The sequence below is a fragment of the Embiotoca jacksoni genome, unplaced genomic scaffold (genome assembly GCF_022577435.1).
Source record: "Embiotoca jacksoni isolate LCO1_2020_lvr unplaced genomic scaffold, fEmbJac1.0.p SCAF_90, whole genome shotgun sequence".
Taxonomy (NCBI): Eukaryota; Metazoa; Chordata; class Actinopteri; family Embiotocidae; genus Embiotoca; species Embiotoca jacksoni.
Window position 1 is genome coordinate 412,501 of NW_027185448.1, and position 19,245 is coordinate 431,745.

General features: G+C 43.7%; 1 protein-coding gene across 1 annotated transcript in view; it reads left to right on the forward strand.

Annotated features, from left to right (window-relative positions):
* Positions 1-18,090, forward strand: part of LOC138193623 (cryptochrome-1-like) — a 28,866-nt gene extending 10,776 nt beyond the window's left edge. Inside the window, exons 6-15 of the mRNA XM_069141758.1 lie at positions 997-1,085; positions 1,563-1,703; positions 1,797-2,108; positions 2,320-2,471; positions 2,759-2,961; positions 3,057-3,161; positions 3,256-3,429; positions 3,778-3,858; positions 4,067-4,194; positions 15,024-18,090. Coding sequence (XP_068997859.1) covers positions 997-1,085; positions 1,563-1,703; positions 1,797-2,108; positions 2,320-2,471; positions 2,759-2,961; positions 3,057-3,161; positions 3,256-3,429; positions 3,778-3,858; positions 4,067-4,194; positions 15,024-15,032 — 1,394 coding nt within the window. The 3' untranslated portion in view covers positions 15,033-18,090. The remainder of the gene's footprint in view (positions 1-996; positions 1,086-1,562; positions 1,704-1,796; positions 2,109-2,319; positions 2,472-2,758; positions 2,962-3,056; positions 3,162-3,255; positions 3,430-3,777; positions 3,859-4,066; positions 4,195-15,023) is intronic.
* The last annotated feature ends 1,155 nt before the right edge of the window (positions 18,091-19,245 follow it).

Sequence of the window (19,245 nt, forward strand, 5' to 3'; positions counted from 1 at the left end):
GCAGCTCCCCCCTGAGAGCCCCCCCTGCTGTAGTGAAGACATTTCCCCTCGGGGATTAATAAAGTGAATAAAATAAATTTAAAAAAAAGACTCATAATTAGTTCTAGTTTCAGGAGAAACTGAACGCATTAACTGCAAGTCTGTCTATTTAAAGCTGGTCTAAACTCTCCCTATTGGATTAAACGTGGCCGCTTCTTTGAGCTCCATCCACACGTTTGGTTTCCATTCACAGGATAAAGTCTCCATTCATACCCTTAACTGCACCTCAGCCATCTGCCGCTTACAACCCGTGCAGCTCTTTCACTAACACCTGAAAAGTTCAAGGAGATCAAAGCTCTGTTAGGATGTCGCTCCACGTGTTTCCTCCTGTGCACGCTTCTATTTATGGCATAAATTAACCAGACAGCATGTTGAAACTTCTGATCCTCTCGGTCGGATGTGGAGTTTCCATTCACAGACGGCCGGCGGCCATTTACAGTCTTTGTGGTGCTCACGCCTGCTCACACCTCCTCACACCTTCTTACACCTCCTCACACCTTCTTACACCTCCTCACACCTTCTTAAACCTGCTCACGCCTGCTCACACCTCCTCACACCTTCTTACACCTCCTCACACCTTCTTACACCTCCTCACACCTTCTTAAACCTGCTCACGCCTGCTCACACCACCCTCAAAAGAAAGAGCTAGAAAGTTACATTACGTAATACTGCAGACTGTGGGTGGGGAAGTTTTCCTGTTTCGCTGCTCCTCAAACAAAGACCGCCGCCCTGAGGCAGCTACGGATGAATGCTATTATGCCACTGTTATCCAAGTTTTATTGTTTTGTAAAGGTTTCAGTGACTTTGTTGGGTTTAAGAGCAGGTTGGGGAGCCGCCTGCTGATTTTTAAATCGGTGTCTATATGATATAACTGAAGGATCGCTGACTCATCAAACGCACACCGATGACTTCATATTTAAAGCAGCTTTGTGATCCAGACGGATGTTTTTTTTTCAGGCTTCGACACAGAGGGTCTGCCGACGGCCGTGTGGCCCGGAGGGGAGACCGAGGCTCTGACCAGGATAGAGCGCCACCTGGAGAGAAAGGTCAGCGCTGCACCTCTGCTTTTTAGCAGCTCCCTGCATGGCCAGGAGTTCATTCATTTATTTATTTTAACACATTTTCTCGAATTTAATCACAAAATCATTTTAGTTTTGAGGTTTTTTGACTGAGAAAAACTGTAAAATATTTAAGTCTGTATTACCAAACTCATTTAAAATGATGTCACTGCTGCTTTTACACTATTTTAACTGGATTTTTGAATTTATTTATCTTTTTCCTTATTATTAATTACGCTGAATATTATTTTGTTTTATTGCTTATTTTTTCTTTAATAGATTAAACGCTTCAAGTTTAGATTTCTATTTCATGTTTTGCAGCACTTTAGTCTACTTTTGTTGTCGATCGAATGACACCTGACATTTAATAAAAATGACATTATTGGGAAAATAATCAGCTCATGTGAGTGTTGAATGTTGTAAAATGACTCGTCCTGTTTCTCTGGTCTGTGTTTCCTCGTCCAGGCGTGGGTGGCGAACTTCGAGCGTCCGAGGATGAACTCCAACTCGCTGCTGGCCAGCCCGACGGGCCTCAGCCCGTACCTGCGCTTCGGCTGCCTCTCCTGTCGCCTTTTCTACTTCAAGCTCACCGACCTCTACCGAAAGGTCGGCGCTCGACTCCCCCGGCGTAGAGAGAAGCCACGAGTGTCACCGCCGCGGCGTAACGCGTCGGCCTAACGTCTCTCTGTTGGTCTCCAGGTGAAGAAGAACAGCTCTCCGCCGCTCTCCCTGTACGGCCAGCTGCTGTGGCGCGAGTTCTTCTACACGGCGGCGACCAACAACCCGCGCTTCGACAAGATGGAGGGGAACCCCATCTGCGTCCGCATCCCCTGGGACAAGAACCCCGAGGCCCTCGCCAAGTGGGCCGAGGCCAAGACGGGCTTTCCCTGGATCGACGCCATCATGACTCAGCTGAGGCAGGAGGGCTGGATCCACCACCTGGCCCGGCACGCCGTGGCCTGCTTCCTCACCAGGGGCGACCTGTGGATCAGCTGGGAGGAAGGCATGAAGGTGAGGAGGCGGGAGGAGGCGGGAGGAGGCGGGAAGTCTCGGAACTTAATTTAATCTCGTAGAGGAAGTTTATTCTCCTTGATTCAGCTGTAGTGAAAGGATTTTAAAATAATGCGTGCGGTACGTAAAGATTTGTCCGTTTCACTTTGAAGCTTCAAAATCATCGTCTTTAAGAAACGACTTTTAAGAACAGTTTCCGTGTGTCCTGCAGGTGTTCGAGGAGCTGCTGCTGGACGCCGACTGGAGCGTGAACGCAGGCAGCTGGATGTGGTTGTCCTGCAGCTCCTTCTTCCAGCAGTTCTTCCACTGCTACTGTCCGGTGGGCTTCGGCCGGCGCACCGACCCCAACGGGGACTTCATCAGGTGGGTAACCGGTCCTGCCATCGCCCCCCAGTGGTGAAACAGAACAAACACCCTTCCCTCCTCTCACTTCCTTTTTTTTTTTTTTTTTTTTTTCTGTTCAAACTTTTAAATATATAACTTTAAATATTTTCACATGTTTGAACTACTGTAGGATATTGGAGTATTTATTTATTTAAATTTTTTCCTAACACTCTTTTGCGTCCCCGCGTCGCTCCCTGATTTCCCTCCCCGACCTTCCACCTCTTGTTGACCCAACCAGCGCGTCTAAATCTCCCTTTTGCTTCCAGACGATACCTACCTGTCCTCCGAGGTTTTCCCGCCAAGTACATCTACGACCCGTGGAACGCCCCCGAGTCCGTGCAGGCGGCCGCCAAGTGCATCATCGGCGTCCACTACCCGAAGCCCATGGTGCACCACGCCGAGGCGAGCCGCCTCAACATCGAGAGGATGAAGCAGATCTACCAGCAACTGAGCCGGTACCGGGGACTGGGTAAGAGATCAGGACTTTAAATCCAGCCTGACTCCAAACTAAATAATCATTCCTCTCCATACATTTCAAAATAAACATGTGTTTGTGTGTCTCAGGCCTGCTGGCGTCGGTGCCGTCCACCAACGGGAACGGGAACGGAGGAATGATGGCCTTCTCTCTTGGAGAGCAGCAGCCAGGGACCAACAACAACAACTCACATTGTAGGTCCATTTTAAAAACAATGAGAGACGGTTTTTTTGAGTCGATGCCATCGTACGGAGACTTCGTCTCTGACACGTCTTCTTCTGTCTTCAGTGCCTGGACTGTCGGGGAGCTCCGTTGCGACGAGTAAAGGCAGCGGCAGCATCTTACTCAACTTCGACAGCAAGGAACAGACGAGGACCAGCAGAGTCGGACAGCAGCAGCAACGACTGCAACCGCTGCAGCAGCAACAACAACAACAACAACAACAACAACAGCAACAGCATGGTAAACCCCCACCTGACTCTTAAACAGTTGCTCTTAACTTCCTAGTTGGACCTTAACCTGCGTGAAGAGATAAATGAGCTTTAGCATAACAAAGTGGAGGTAAACTTTAATTACTAACTTCAAAGTTGTCAGTCTCATTATATGTGATGTGCAGCATGTTTATTATCAAAGAAAGATTACGTATGGCTCATTATAAGGTATACGTTTAAAACAAGATTACATTAAAAAACAAACTCTAAAAATCCTCCACAAACATTTTTTACTCACAACAATCACAAAAACACTCTGAAGGACTGACTTAACCGTACAAAAGCCAAGTTTAAAGTGTGTTGCCGGTTTGTGCTGCAGGATACCACTCGGTGCCAGACGCCAGCCAGACCGTCACCAGCAGCCGACCCTACCACAAGTTCGCTGTGCCTCAACATCCAGGTAGGAAGCAGGCGGGAGCTCGTATCTTCCAAAGTCTAAATAAAGTCCTGAATTTTGTTTATTTGCTTATTTTGTAAAATGTCAGATGTAGAAATTCCTTTTTTTTTTTTTTTAAGTAATAATGGTGCCACAAAGAGGATTCATCCAACCAAACTTTACTTTAATCACCCCGTTACTCTCATAATGATTTTTTTTTTTGCACGTTCAGGACTCCTCTTGCACACCAGAGGCGGCATCACTACAGGAAAGCGTGAGCGCGAGTCGGAACGTGACGGTTCGGGGGAAGAGGACCCGGCGTCCTGCTCCGTGCACAAGATGCAGAGGCAGAGTGCCGAGGTCAGTCTTCGTCTCATCACACCACACCGGGTCTGAACTTCTGCTGACGCGTCACCGTTACGGCTCAGACAACATTAAGACCTCACTTAAGAGATGATATATGAACAGCGATATGTGAGATTTCCTGCTCGTGGAGCTACCAGGATGACACACAGAGATCAGAGGACACAAACACAGCAGAGGTTTAAGCTCCGCCCACAGTGAGACGCAGAGATCAGAGGACACAAACACAGCAGAGGTTTAAGCTCCGCCCACAGTGAGACACAGAGATCAGAGGACACAACAAGCACAAGCAGAAAACAAACATCTGCTCGTATATTTGGTACACAACATAAATACAATATATTCATCTGGACCGCAACAGCAGAGGGCGGAGCTAAAAAGAGTGTCACTGATTGAGTTGGAGAACTTAAACACTTAAACCCCCCTTTAAATTGAAAACGTAAAGAATTGCATACAGAAAAAAAATCATGCATATGCTCTAGATTTTAAGCTGTTGTGGTACAAATGTGTGTGTTGAGTATCAGTTTGTTCTTGCTCACATAAAAGAAGCTGATTCAGCTGGTTTGGGTGAAGCTCAGCTATGTGAATAAATGTTACTGAACATGAGGAGCAAATAAAAAAAAAAGGTTAGAGACCTTTTGGTATAAATACACATGATGCCACTGAGTGACACTCAGCAAGTTATTATGGTGTGTCTGTCTGTGTGTGTGTGTGTGTGTGTGTGTGTGTGTGTGTGTGTGTGTGTGTGTGTGTGTGTGTGTGTGTGTGTGTGTGTGTGTTGCGCTCCCATAGAAACTAGTTGAGGTGTAAATGTTTTGCTGCCGCTGGTGTAACTTTCCCTTTAACACTCAATGAATTTTAAATGTCATCGTTGATGTCAGCGACTTGTAATTCTTCCAAAACATCACGTTACAGCCGGACAGACCAGAGACAAATGTTTGTTATTCATTTTTTCAGACAACCGTCGACGACACGATAGCACAACAAACACAGACTGTTGTGGTTATTTTAAACTTTATAAAGTCAATAGTTTTTATCATCATGCAGACAGCAGAGGGAGTCATCTATGTAAATGTCAACAATAAAAGATACAAAGCAGATGTTTGAATTCAGGACACCTGACTGCAAACAATGGAAACTATGAATGAGGAGAGGAGTTACATCACCTCTCTGAATGTTTCTCCAATTTACTCCCAGCTGTTCGTGCTAATTTAATTATATATTTCCTTGATGTAACCTACATGTTTGTTTGCATGTAGAGTTCGGAGGTGAGATCCAATCACAGGTGGTCACTCAAGACCACAGACGGTTTATAAAAGAGTTCGTAGCTTCAGGTCTGTAAAATGGTTCTGATCCAGAAGTGTCTTCAGCTGCAATACCAGCGAGTGCCACTAGAGGTCGGCTCCAAAAAGCCTCCGGCTCCATAGACTCCCATTCAACTTCTCTCATCAAATCCAAAGTGAATAAAATGTGTCCATCAGTTATCTCGGTGTTGTTAGCTAAAGTCACTCCTTCTTATTAGTTTTCTGGAGGTCCATCTGAAAATAATCCCTCATTCATTAGAAAAGAAGATTCAAGAAGACCTGTTTTTGGAGGCGTGTCTGTTTGATTGACAGGCCTGTGGTGCAGTCAGGTTACAGCTATCGGTGGGCGGGACGTAATATCGTCAGGTTTCCGATCAGATCGGTCAGATCCACCGCTGGCTCCTCCCCCAGCTCGTCCAAATATGGTCACTTCCTGCTCCAAACTAGCAAAGATGGTGACGGACAGAATCTGAACTGGAGGATTCATAACGTTCACAAACCAACGATGACATCACTGCTGGTTGATAACATCACTGATGGTTGATAACATCACTGCTGGTTGATAACATCACTGCTGGTTGATAACATCACTGCTGGTTGATGTTAGGTTCAGAACTATAACATAGCGCTGATAGGATAAGAATCAAACCCACAGTCAGACAAAACAAGGCTTGGACCCAAATCTGAGTTTTACTTGCAGCAAGGGAAGTCCGTGCAGGTCTTAGAGTTGTAAGCTCTTCACCTGGCATCAGCCAACTCCAACACATACTTCCCTCTTTGCTCCTTTTATTGTATACATGGGGTTATAAAACAGCATGTGGTCTCTTTGTCTCCTATATGGGTATGTTTGCTTTTAACATCCATTTGCTTTTAACCTATGTGTGCTAAACTAGATAAGCCAGTTCCTCCTTCCCCCAAGGGGCCATATACTGCAAGTGAGGAACTCGTGGAATGTGCATGCAGTATGAGACATTTCAACTACAGTTTAATGCATAGACTAACGGAAACTATACACACATAACAGTAACTTAATTTACACACTGACAATGAGTTACTATTTCTCCTAACATTCCCTCCTGTTTGTCATTTTGTAAATTCCTTAGATCATTGTGACATCAACATAACATCACTTGTTTTCACATTTTCAATGTATGCATCATTTTAGACCTTGGAATCATTTCACTCATTTTCAGGGGGGTCCCGTTCATATTGCTGTAGGAGCATATAATTAAATAATGTGTTTGCCACCATCTTCTGCAACATCATCTGTAGGCAAGGAATAACACAACTTATGAGTACACAGAATATTATCAACACCGCGAGTACAGGCATGAATATCTTCAGTAACATATGCCACCATGGGCCTGTAGTCAACCAGGAGTACATATCCCAGCTGCCTATGCCAGGGTGGTCTTTGGTCATAACAGATTGCATTTGTCTCAGGACATTCATGGCAGTGGATATGTTGGTGTTAACCTCGTCAGGGATGTATGTACAACATGTAGTTCCTATTTTCACACAGACACCTCCCTCAGATGCAGTCAGGAGGTCCAATACCATCCTGTTCTGGAGCACCATGAGGCGGAGTGCCATGATTTCTCTATTTTGGCCTTCATTTACTTTTATAGATGCATTTGCCCACACTTGGAATCTATAGTCAACAGTCTCCAAACGTAACATTAATTTTCCCACTCCTAATTGGGGGAGGGCCGCGAGGATTACTTTTGATGCATCAGTCCAGAGTTTACGGTCTTTTGGTACGTCAGTTCCCCATATGCTGTCGTGGGGCTTAACTCCGTTATCAATCATCCACTGATCAGTTGATCGTTTACGACGAACATTGTTAGGATGTACTTTTTCCATAATGAACGTGTGATCTGTTACAAATATTGGAGTACATACTCCAGTCCAATTAACAGGTAAGGTAATATATGCATTAGTGCCACACAGCCACCATCCTCCTTGTACTAAATAAGTACCATTGGATGGCCTTTTCTGGTGCACAGGTGCCCCTTGCCCGTCGCCATAATACGTATGTTGACATTGTTTGCTGGAATTTCCTAAGAAGATGGTGCCCTTTGTTTGCTCAAAACACAGGGGAAATTTCGGGTTATCTTTCAGGAATACCTTCTGAGGAACAACAGGGCCTGTACTAGTACGGTTAAAATTCACCCAGAACATGGTGTCACATGTCCCATTCTTAAGTCCAGTGAACTCAAGCCATCCGGACTCACCTTCCTTTACCAGGGTGACATTGATGATTATGTCTTCATGTTGGTACCCCACCCCAGCGAAACTGGAAAAGCATTTAGCTTCTGTCCAGTTCATAGGTTTTGCATGTAAGGTCACTTGTGTAGATGAGTGTGGCATGTGGGAACATACGAAACAATCACTTTTATTATACGACCTGACGAGGGCCTTTACATAGCTGTACCACATGTTGGTATCCCACGAGTGTTTTGGGTTTTCGTCCATCCATGTCCATTTGTCTGGTTGCTGATCGGTCCATCTTTTCCTTCTTATCGTGCCTTCGTCATCTTGGCGGAGTGACAGGAGGCAGAGTCCTGTAAAAGTTGTTACCACAAGGGGGAGGACCCACCTGCATGCCATTGTTGACAGGATACTATGGGCGCGGATCAGTTGTTTTCTTCACTGGGTTGAGACCAGGGAGCCTAGAGCTACACCCACCCTTTGTAACCAGACTTCCACCGTTACCCGCTGTTGGCAGCAGACAAGGGGGTCACTCTCTTGCAGTGGCTCAAATGTATCCAGGTGCCTCTCTCCGCGATTTTTACGGCCGTTGGTGTGGTCAGGAGGACTTGGTATGGTCCAGTCCAGCGGGGGTTGGACCAACACTTCCTTTTGATGACCTTGATCAGCACCCGGTCACCGGCTTTGACTGGATTTTCCTGTGGGGACACAACGTGGTCTGGCAGATTATTTGCACTCATTATTTCTTTTCCTTTCATCATTTTACACATCCAATCAGTTAATGTGTTTTCTTCTTGTTCTTTTTCTTCATCGTCATAAAATAATGGTAATTTGAACGGTCTACCATTTACTATTTCAAATGGAGTTAGTCCATTTTCAGTTGGGGTTATTCTCATGTACATTTTTACCAGATCTATACATTCTGGCCAGGTCCTTCCTGTTTGCTCCATAGTTTTTCGTAGCCTTAATTTCACCGTACCGTTTGCTCTTTCCACTAACCCTGCACTTTGTGGATGGTACGAGCAGTGATTTTTTAATGTTATTCCTAAGTGTTGCGCTAGGTATGTTATCACATCATTTACAAAGTGTGAGCCATTATCACTGTATAGTATTCTGGGAATGCCATGCTGTGGGATGATGTTTTTGCATATAGCTTTAGCTACTGTTATAGCATCTGCCTTTCTGCTTGGGATAATCTCCACCCATTTGGAGAATGGGCATATCAGAACCAAACAATATTGGAAGTTATTTTTTTTATTTAATTCAATAAAATCCATGTGTATTATTTCAAACGGGTGTTCAGCTCTCGGGAATACACCGCGTTTTGGTCTGACGTTTCCTTGGGAGTTATGTTTACAGCAGATTAAGCATGGTCTACAAAAATTTTTTGAGTATGAATTGAATCCTATTGTATAGAAATGTTGATGTATCCCTTCAACCATCCCTCCTGTTGAGACATGGCAAGGCCCATGACTCAAAATGGCTGCTGTTTTGTATAGGTTTCGTGGTAGTACAGGTTTGTTGTTTATGTGATATATGCCATTTTGTATTTGTGCTCCATTTTTTTAACCATAGCTGTTTTTCTGATGTTGGTGAATTTGCTTGCATATCTATTAAAATTTCATTAGATATTGGTTCGATTTCCTCGTTTGGTTTCTGATGGACTATGGTGTATATGCCATATTGTCCTGTTGCTGCTTCTTTGGCTGTTTTATCGGCAAATGCATTGCCTTTGCTTACTCTGTCCGTTTTCTTTGTATGCGCTGCACATTTGCATACTGCTATTCTTTTTGGTAACAGGACTGCTTTAAGGAGTTCTTTTAATAAGTCTGCGTGCTCGACAGGTTTTCCTGTGGATGTGGTCATTCCTCTCCGTGCCCATTGGGCTGCAAATAAATGTAGCGTGGAGAATGCATATTGACTATCAGTATATATAGTGACGCTCTGATCTTGTGCTATTTTGCATGCTTCTGTTAAGGCTATAACTTCAGCCGCCTGGGCTGAGAGGTTCGAGGCTAATTTTTTCGCCTGTACAATTTCTTTGTCTGTGACCACAGCGAATCCTGTTTGTGTTTTTCCATCTGGTGACTTTGAACTTGAACCGTCAACATACAGTGTCATACCTTCTATTAGGGGTATGTCGGTTAAGTCTGGTCTGGGTTTGCACATTTGTTCTGTCAAGGCTTTACAGTTGTGTGGTGTACCGTCTTCTGGCGTGGGCATGAGTGTGGATGGATTTAATGTGGTGCATCGCTTCAGAGTTATGTGTGGCTGTGATAGCAGTACCGATATTATAGCGAGATGTCTTGCTGGTGATAAGAATGTCATTTTAGTTTGTGTCATCAGAACATCCACCTCGTGTGTGACTAGCAGTGTTAATTGGTGAAACAACACCACTTCCGCGGAGCACTGTACGGCTTGTGCTGCTGCGCATACTGCTCTTACACACGGGGGTAGTGCACACGCCACTGGGTCCAATCTTTTAGAGTAGAAAGCTACTGGCTTCATTTTTCCTCCATATTCTTGTGTCAGTACCGATGTCATAAACGGACCTTTGCAGTCCACTGTTTGTGTGAAAGGTTTATCATAGTCCGGCAGTCCCAGAACCGTGGCACTGGTTAATGCTTGTTTAAGGGCTACTAATGCTGTTTCTCCTTCCAGTGACCATTTAATCTTTTCAGAGAGGTTCATTGGACTTGCATTGATGAGATCTAGCAGGGGTTGAGTCTGCTCTGCATAGTTTGGGATCCATAATCTACAGTAGTTACATAACCCAAGGAATTGCATCATTTGTCGTTTAGTTTGTGGTTTTGGTGTCTGCGTTATAGCTTGTTTCCTTTCTTCTTGTATGCGTCTTCCGTCACCACTGACCACATGACCTAAAAAGGTCACTTCCTCTTGCATCCACTGTAGTTTAGACAGTGATGCCTTATTTCCTGTTTGAGCGAGGTGTTTCAGCAATGCTATGGACGTGTGTATGCAGTGTTCCTTGGTGTCTGCTGCAATCAATATGTCATCGACATACACTATCACCTGTGAATGTTCAGGTGTAGGGAAATCTGCCAAGCAGTTCTGTATTGCCATTGAAAATATAGTGGGGCTATCACAGTACCCTTGTGGGAGCCTGGTGTACGTATATTTTCTTCCCTCTATTGTAAACCCGAACCACCCCTGTGAATCTTTGTCCACTGGGATGGAGAAAAATGCGTTGCTTAGATCTACTACCGTAAACACCTTTTTATCTGCTTTCAACTGATTCAATAATGTGTGTGGGTCGGGTACACATGGGGCCATACTCTCAACAGCTTCATTAACCGCTCTTAAATCTTGAATCATCCTCCAGTTGTCTGAATCTGCCTTTTTAACTGGAAAAATAGGTGTATTACATGTAGCTTCGGGGGCTTCTATTAAGATTCCTGCTCTTATCATGTCTTTTATTACTGGTTTGATGCCTTTTTCGGCATCCGGTTTTAATGGGTATTGACGCACTCTTGGCCTATAATTTGTTTTGGCTTTAATTTTTACCGGTTTTACTGTAGTCATTAATCCTACATCTGTTTTCCCTTTTGACCAGAATGACGATGGGACTTGCGTCAATTCAGGATAGTTCTTTAGATCAGTTATATATCATTCAACTATATCATCCTCGTATGCAGACAGGTGCACATGAGGTGATACCGGTAGAAACCAGTTCAGGATTTTCCGGTACATGGTTCCAGTCTCGTTTACTTCCCACCCAGACTCATCTTTTTTCCAGGTTTGGAGTTTGTCTCCTTTGGTTACGAAGGGACCTATTTCTTTCCATGCAGCTTTACTTGGTTTGGTGATTGACACGTGTGGTACAATACCAAAATTGTAATACAGCTCTTGGGCTGGTTTGGATAGCACAACACTACATCCTGTTTTTCCTTTTCCATCAGTGTACATTGTTTTTAACGTGATTCTCTGAGGTCCTAGTTTCTGAACCTTTTCATTGTAGAGTAAATCTGGTCCTGGGGTATGTTTAAACCTCAGGGTCACATGCATCTGATCCGCATGTTGTTCTTGATACTGGCCTGTTTGTTTTTTCCTTGCAAACTTTAGGAGTTGTTCTCCAGTGTGAGTAGGGTCTGGTTGAGGCATGTCGAGGGACCAGTAGTAACGAGGTTCGCTATGATTCTGCACCACTAGTGTGTCGACAGCCTCCCCTTTCCCCACTGCGACCATTCCTTTAGAGGTAGGAACTATAGATATTTTCATAGCTAAGAGTAAGTCTCTCCCTAACAGGTTGACTGGACACTCAGGACAGATTACCACTGAACTTCGGGTTTCCTCTCCTGATTGTGAGTCTCGTATCCATACCGGTTTGGACGTGCGATGACAGTTAAGCTGTCCATTTGCGGATTTCACAAAAATACGTCCATTTGATGGTGTTAAACCAGGCACGTGTTGTTTTAAAACTGTTTTGTCCGCACCTGAATCACATAAAAATGTGATGGTTTTTCCGTTTACTTCCAATTCTCTTGTGGGTTTTTCATGATCTCCCGAGAAATTTAATAATACTTCAGTAAGATCTAGTATGGGTGGCTCATCCACACTACTTTGATCCTTTCCTCCCTTTTCCTTCTCTAGTCATTTATTGTGAAATGGGTTATGTGGGGGTGGCTGTTTGTATTCTTCGTCATGTTGGTCAGAGTTGTCTTCTGCTCTGCAGTCTCGTGCATAGTGTCCTTTTTTGCCACACCTCCAACAGCTGTCATCCCTGCCTCCGGGGTAGCGCAGTGGAGCCCATCCTCCTCTGCCTCTCCCCCTTCCTCCACGCCCCCTGCCTCTGGGCGGGCCGAGGAAAAAGACTTGTGATGGTTCCTCATAGTCTAATAAGTATGTGGCTGTAGTTTCTGCCGTCCTTTTCTTTTTCTTTTTTATAATACTTTGGGCGTGTTGAGCCCAGTTCATACACGGGACGAGTCCGTCTGTCGGGTGGTTGACATTGTGTTTTTTGATAAAGTCAGCTATGCTCTGGTGGAGGCCTAACATCAGAGCCTGTTTTAGTTGTTGTTGATATGGGCCATCTGGATTACCGTCGTCGTGTAGTCCGCTGTTCTGTCTGAACACTCCCTCCAGTCTTGTCCTGTATTCATGTACGTCCTCTCCTTCCTTTTGTCTACATTGTGCTATTTTAGCGTAGTCTGGTCTCCGTCGGAATACTTCGGTCATGCTGTCATACACGGGTTGTATCTGGGCATTTAGTTCTGCTGTACCGTAGCCTAGGACGTTACCATCCGCTGCTTTCCCTGTGTACACTCTTCTTACTCTATTCCAATTATATGTGAGACATCTTTTAAACGTTTGTTCTACTTCTATGCCATTTAGGCGGTAGGAGTCTCTTAACTGTTTATGTCTCTCTATCCATCCCTCCACATCAGTGACATAGTCTCCTAAGCTTTTACATGCTTCCGCACATTCGCTCTCCGTCCATGGTCTGTATACGTCAATAGTTCGTTCTTGGTCACCGTTTATGCCGAAATGAGGGTTAGCCACCGCCATTAGGGGGTATGTTTCAGAGTTATATTTTGGTGGGGGGTCGGGTCCTGTGCCACAGCCTTCACATTCGTTGTTTTTTTGTGTTATGCCGTATTTTTCTTTATAGGCTGTCAACGCTGGATACACGCCAGCTGCTCCAGCTGTCTGACTTCTAGTTTTCATGGGACTAGTTAGTTGAGCTGCAGTCGGGCCTATTTCGTTTTTCACTTTTCGTTCCTCTTCTTCTTCCTGTTGTCTCTGGCGCTCCTCTTCTGCGTCTAATCTTTCCAACTCTCTAACTGCTCTCTCTGCTTCTTCCCTCCGCTGTCTATGTATATCAGACGGGGGTCCTGTCTCTTCATCCTGATTTACGACTGCCGTGGCTTGCAGCGTAGTACGCTTATCTCTCCCTGCTTTTTTCCTTTTTTTTACTTGCTCTAACCATTTTCTAGCTACACTTAACTGTTCTTCCTTTCGCCGCTTGTCTTTCCCTGTCTTTCCCGACACACTCAGTATCAATCCTTCTACTACTTTCTTACATTGCCCTTCCATTAATCTTCCGTCAAAATCAAACTTTCTCTTCCAGTTATCTAGGAATCTGGTGCTGCCTGGATATGCCCGTTCCATAAACTTGGCGTCTCCCTCTAAGGCAGGCTTTCTGTTTTCACTCCCCATTATGTCAATATTCTTTGTGTCCTTTACAGACTACGTGTCTTTTTCAGGACCTATTTTCCTTAATCCACTACTATGTGTACTTTAACAGACCACAGGATTACGTTTACACCGTTAGGTTTCCTCCTGTGCTGTTGTTTCCACTAGTGGCATTCACACACACGCACACACACACACACACACACACACACACACACATTCGCTCGAGCTCTCTGTTAACCTCCCTTACGGCGGAGTTACCTAATTGCGCATTCACGGTTATAGAGCCGTACTCTTTCCTTACTTTTAGCGTTGTTTCTGTCTCCCTGGGTGATTCAGGATCCCGTCAATCATCGTCCACCGAGGGGAGTTCAGACGTTATAGCACCGGCCTGGCCACGAATTCACGCCCCAGGTCTTTTTGCAGGCATCCTAGATGTCCTGGCTGTCGACAGACTCCGGTGTGTCCTCTCCCTCCTCACTGGGCGGCGATATCTTGGGATCCGGCTCGAAGGACCAAGTTGTATGTTAGGTTCAGAACTATAACATAGCGCTGATAGGATAAGAATCAAACCCACAGTCAGACAAAACAAGGCTTGGACCCAAATCTGAGTTTTACTTGCAGCAAGGGAAGTCCGTGCAGGTCTTAGAGTTGTAAGCTCTTCACCTGGCATCAGCCAACTCCAACACATACTTCCCTCTTTGCTCCTTTTATTGTATACATGGGGTTATAAAACAGCATGTGGTCTCTTTGTCTCCTATATGGGTATGTTTGCTTTTAACATCCATTTGCTTTTAACCTATGTGTGCTAAACTAGATAAGCCAGTTCCTCCTTCCCCCAAGGGGCCATATACTGCAAGTGAGGAACTCGTGGAATGTGCATGCAGTATGAGACATTTCAACTACAGTTTAATGCATAGACTAACGGAAACTATACACACATAACAGTAACTTAATTTACACACTGACAATGAGTTACTATTTCTCCTAACAGTTGATAACATCACTGCTGGTTGATAACATCACTGCTGGTTGATAACATCACTGCTGGTTGATAACATCACTGCTGGTTGATAACATCACTGCTGGTTGATAACATCAGTTGGAAACATCCTCCTCTGTTAACTTACCGTGTCTTTGTTGTCGTCTTCCCTGCAGAACACCTAGGGCGAGCGGAGACAAGACTGTCCAACTCCACGTTAGTCACCACCTGGCCAGCCAAGAGAGGGCCCCCCCCCCCCCCCCCCGATGACGCCTCCGACTCGGAGCATCTAAACATGCTCCAACTCTGCAGTCACAAACGTCCCCGAGGGGCAAACACAGAGGTGAAAATGGGATTTATTTTTTGGGCTCCTGACAGTTTCCAGAAGGGCTTCAAACATCAGTCAGATGACCTCCGACCTCTCGCAGACATTCGGGGTTTTCGAGCTTAAAGGAACGTGCGAAGAAACAAAACGTCTCAAATTATTTATACAAACTATAAAACAAACAAAAAAACGACATTATTGTCTTAAACTGCTGCCACCAGCCCGTATTTATTGTACCGACACAGAAGCAGCTACAAACGTAAGAAATTCAATATTTCGTGTTTTTTTTAAAGCTGCAAATATACACCTGCATACAAACACCCCGTCGGAGAACTTGTTCTACTTTAACTCCAACCTGTCGTTTCTAGTAATATCGTATGTTGTCAAAACGCTTGTAAATAAGCCAAATTAGGTTTTCACCAGGATAGTTATCAAGAATCTGGGCATTCAGGATGAAGTTTAATGATCTGTTTGTAAGGCCCTGGAGGTCCTCCAGGAGTTTAGCCTCCTGAAAACGTCCTTAAAATGCGACTGATTCCAGCTGATTTCACAGGAACATCCGCCACCGTCACTTTGCTACGTATCGGCAGCTAAAATCTGTTCATATAAATGAACGGACCGGTTTCTGGGCCTCTGAAACGGGTTCACAGTGTGTTACTATAGATTAGCGCGAGCGGACATTTTTGTCGGGTCGCTCCTACTGTAAAATAAAAAAAGGACGTGTAATGATGTTCTTGTGTAGCTTACTGGCGTGATGTCATCAGAGGTCGACGTGCAGCGCAGCGCGGACGTTTTTTAGGTTTTGGTCATTTCGATCGCGTCGGTCAAACATGAGCAGGCTCTGTTTTGGAGAATGTCTTTTTTTTTGTCATCTGACCATCTTTACATTGAATTTCAAGTGTAGTTTAGCACTTTTACCGAGCACGTGTGATTTTATTTTATTTTGTTTCTTTCTTTTTAACCCTTCTGTGACATTTTTCGTGGTAATTTTTTGAGCACAGCTGGTTTTGGACTTCGCCCTTCAGAAGCCAGTCACATTTCCACCTCTCTGTTTCCCCTCTGCAGATCTACATCGATTAAACTTGTAGACTTTTCTTTTCTTTCTTTTTTTTTAAATGCTTCGGAGTCTTTGTGACATTCTGTGGCGTTTGGAAATTATAATTTATTTTTTTTTTGCTGTACAACAACCAAAAACAACAATAACACACAAGCTGAGTGGTTGCAGGTGACCTGAGGGCGGTTGGTTTCGGTCTCCTTTCGAAAAGGTGTCACATTTTTCTAAGATTTCTTATATTTAAAAAAAAAAAAAAAAAAAAAAAACTGTTAAACTTACAAAACAAAAAGGAACAAAAGAAAAAAACGTGAAGTGAGTCGACACAATAAAAGATCCAAATGAGCCTAATTCTGTCAACAAAACAGAAACCAACATTCCTCAGAACTAATAATACCCTCCCGATGAAGGATTTCAACTACTGTACGAGGAGATCAACTTTATATATGTTTAAGTATATTTATAGCTGCTTGCGACATTTTACGACCTGGACATTTTTTTAAATATGACCAAAAAAACCATCCACTGATGTAAGTGTGGCCGCGATTCGACCGATTTATTGATCTTAAACAAATGAAGGGTCGCAGAATGGCCCAAAAATGGCCGCCGGAGGATTGTGTAACAGCGCTGGAAAGACGAAGCTGGTGTCTTATTTAAGTACCGTCCACCCTCTACGATCACCTTCACTCCTTCTGAGAAGAATGCAGTCGACTTGAACCTGAGTATGTACGATTGGCCCTGTAAGATCCACCCAGCAGCTGATGTTAATACCCCCCAACACACACACACACATGAAATATTGACATTTACATTGAACGTTCTCAAATCAAAATCTACTTAACATAAATCCTGGGGAAAAAATCTAGAAATTGCACTAGTTGCATTATTTTTATCTGTATTTTTCATTACATGAAACTTTGTCAATGAAAGACAACACTCCCTGTTTCACAATAAAAGCCCTTCGAAGGAGAGGTTGCCTCCTGAGAAGCTGAGGGGGTTTTATTGTGAAACGGACACAGGAAGTGTGTGGTTTCATTTGGGAGTAGATGATTTGATAAATATGGCACACGCACACACACACACACACACACACACACACACACACACACACACACACACACACACACACACACACACGGCCTTTGTAATGGTTAGACAGGAGAGTTTCCTGAAGTCTGCTTCAAGCCCCAACCTGCCACCTGAGTTTGGCGCCCCCTTTGTTCAAGCAGTGTAACTACATCCACTGTGATTTTATTTTTCTTTTTTTTTTAAAACATCAGTCTCCAAATCGACTCCTGATTTGCGATCGACCATACGCTGTCGATTCTCTAATTCAAAAACACTTATCGAGTGAAAAAACAATTCGAGCTCGTCAAACCACCTTCACCAGAAAGAAAGCACTTTTACGCCCCCTGTTGGCGGTCGAAGAGTCGACGTTGGTAAAATCCTGCAGATTGGGGCGGCAGAGTTCTGTGTACAGTACTTGATATTTGTTCATCTGTGATCGTACTGCTCTCGGCTTCAGGAGTAACGTAGAGAGGGTGAGGAGGGGCGGGGGATGTATAAATCAAAAAAATCAAAAAAGTATTGTAGTGTTTCTGTATTATACATCTGTGTGTTCTCAAAAAGGATCTGAACATTGTTAGTTTTCTTCTTTTATTTTTTTTTTAGCTTTTATCACTGGAGAAAAAAAACAAGCTGAACCAAGTTTTTATTCTCGTTTTGTTTTGTTCTCACTTCTGTGACATGAAGGTGAAAACGGATGGCATCTATCATCTCTGTAATATTATGCTCTTTCTGTCTCTCTTGGCTTTTCTTGTGCTCGATCGAGTTCATGACAGGAAATTAAAATTGTTACGACTGGAAACCTTTCGTTGTGTCTCATTCATCAGCTCTGATGTCCATTATATATCAAGACAATATTCATTTAGGAAAAACAATGTGTAACATGCAATAATCTGACTTCACTGCCTACTTTTGGTTTTTTTCTGAGCATGAAATGTCCTCATAACGTTTTCAACAAAAGTGTTTTGAAAAATGTAAATATATTTTAAGCTAACTAACAAAACATGATGACCGATTCCAGAACGCTCACACTGTTGGGAGTCTTGTTTGGAAATAAAAGGGAATATCTGATGGACATACAAAACCAATTGCGAGGTAACGCAAAATTTACTGTGAATTAACACAAAAGTGTTGCGAGGTAACGCAAAACTTGTTTCCGGGTGTCAGAAAAATTGCGAAATAACGCAAATTGAGAAGTGACGCAAAGCTAATTTTACAGTAACAAGTAGGTAGTGTAAGGTAACACAAAACTTGTTTTAGGGTAACGCAAAGATATTGCAAGTTAACGAAAAGTATTTGTAAAGCGATAAATAATTAGTTGCATGGCAATGCGAAAGTTTTGCAAGGTCATTATAACTTTTGAGTTACCTCCAAGTAAGTTTTCAAGAGGTAACAAAATAGTATTCAAAAGTAATACAAAATGTTATTGCGACATAATGCAAAAACTTTCCTTAAAACAGTTCTCGCCTTTGACCTTTAGGGGGCTCCATAATTGCCGCTGCTTGGTAAAAAATACAGACGGATGTTTAGCTGCTTTACAAACCATCTGCAGCAAATACAAATCCAGGAGTTTCTGTTGTTTTCATCTATTAACATTTTTTATTCTGGGATGTGCCCTGTGGTGGAATATCCTTCAATAAACACGCAAAGCACCAAAACACGTGAAACATTACATTCACAACACGGCCGGTTGTCAGCGGGAACGCATGTTTAAGAGGCAACTGTGTGAATCTCCATCCGTGGCAGTATTAAATTCTACTTGTGTTCATTGACTCCTGAAATAGAGGTTGATATCAGGACACTTACAGGTGACCTTAACCGTCAGCTTAATGCACAACTCCAACCTTCAACTTTACATTTCTAAACTTCCAACTTTAAACCACATCTTTACCTTAAAACACGACCAGGAAAAATGTCCTTACATTGAAGGGTAAGAATAGACAATCCGTCCTCGCAT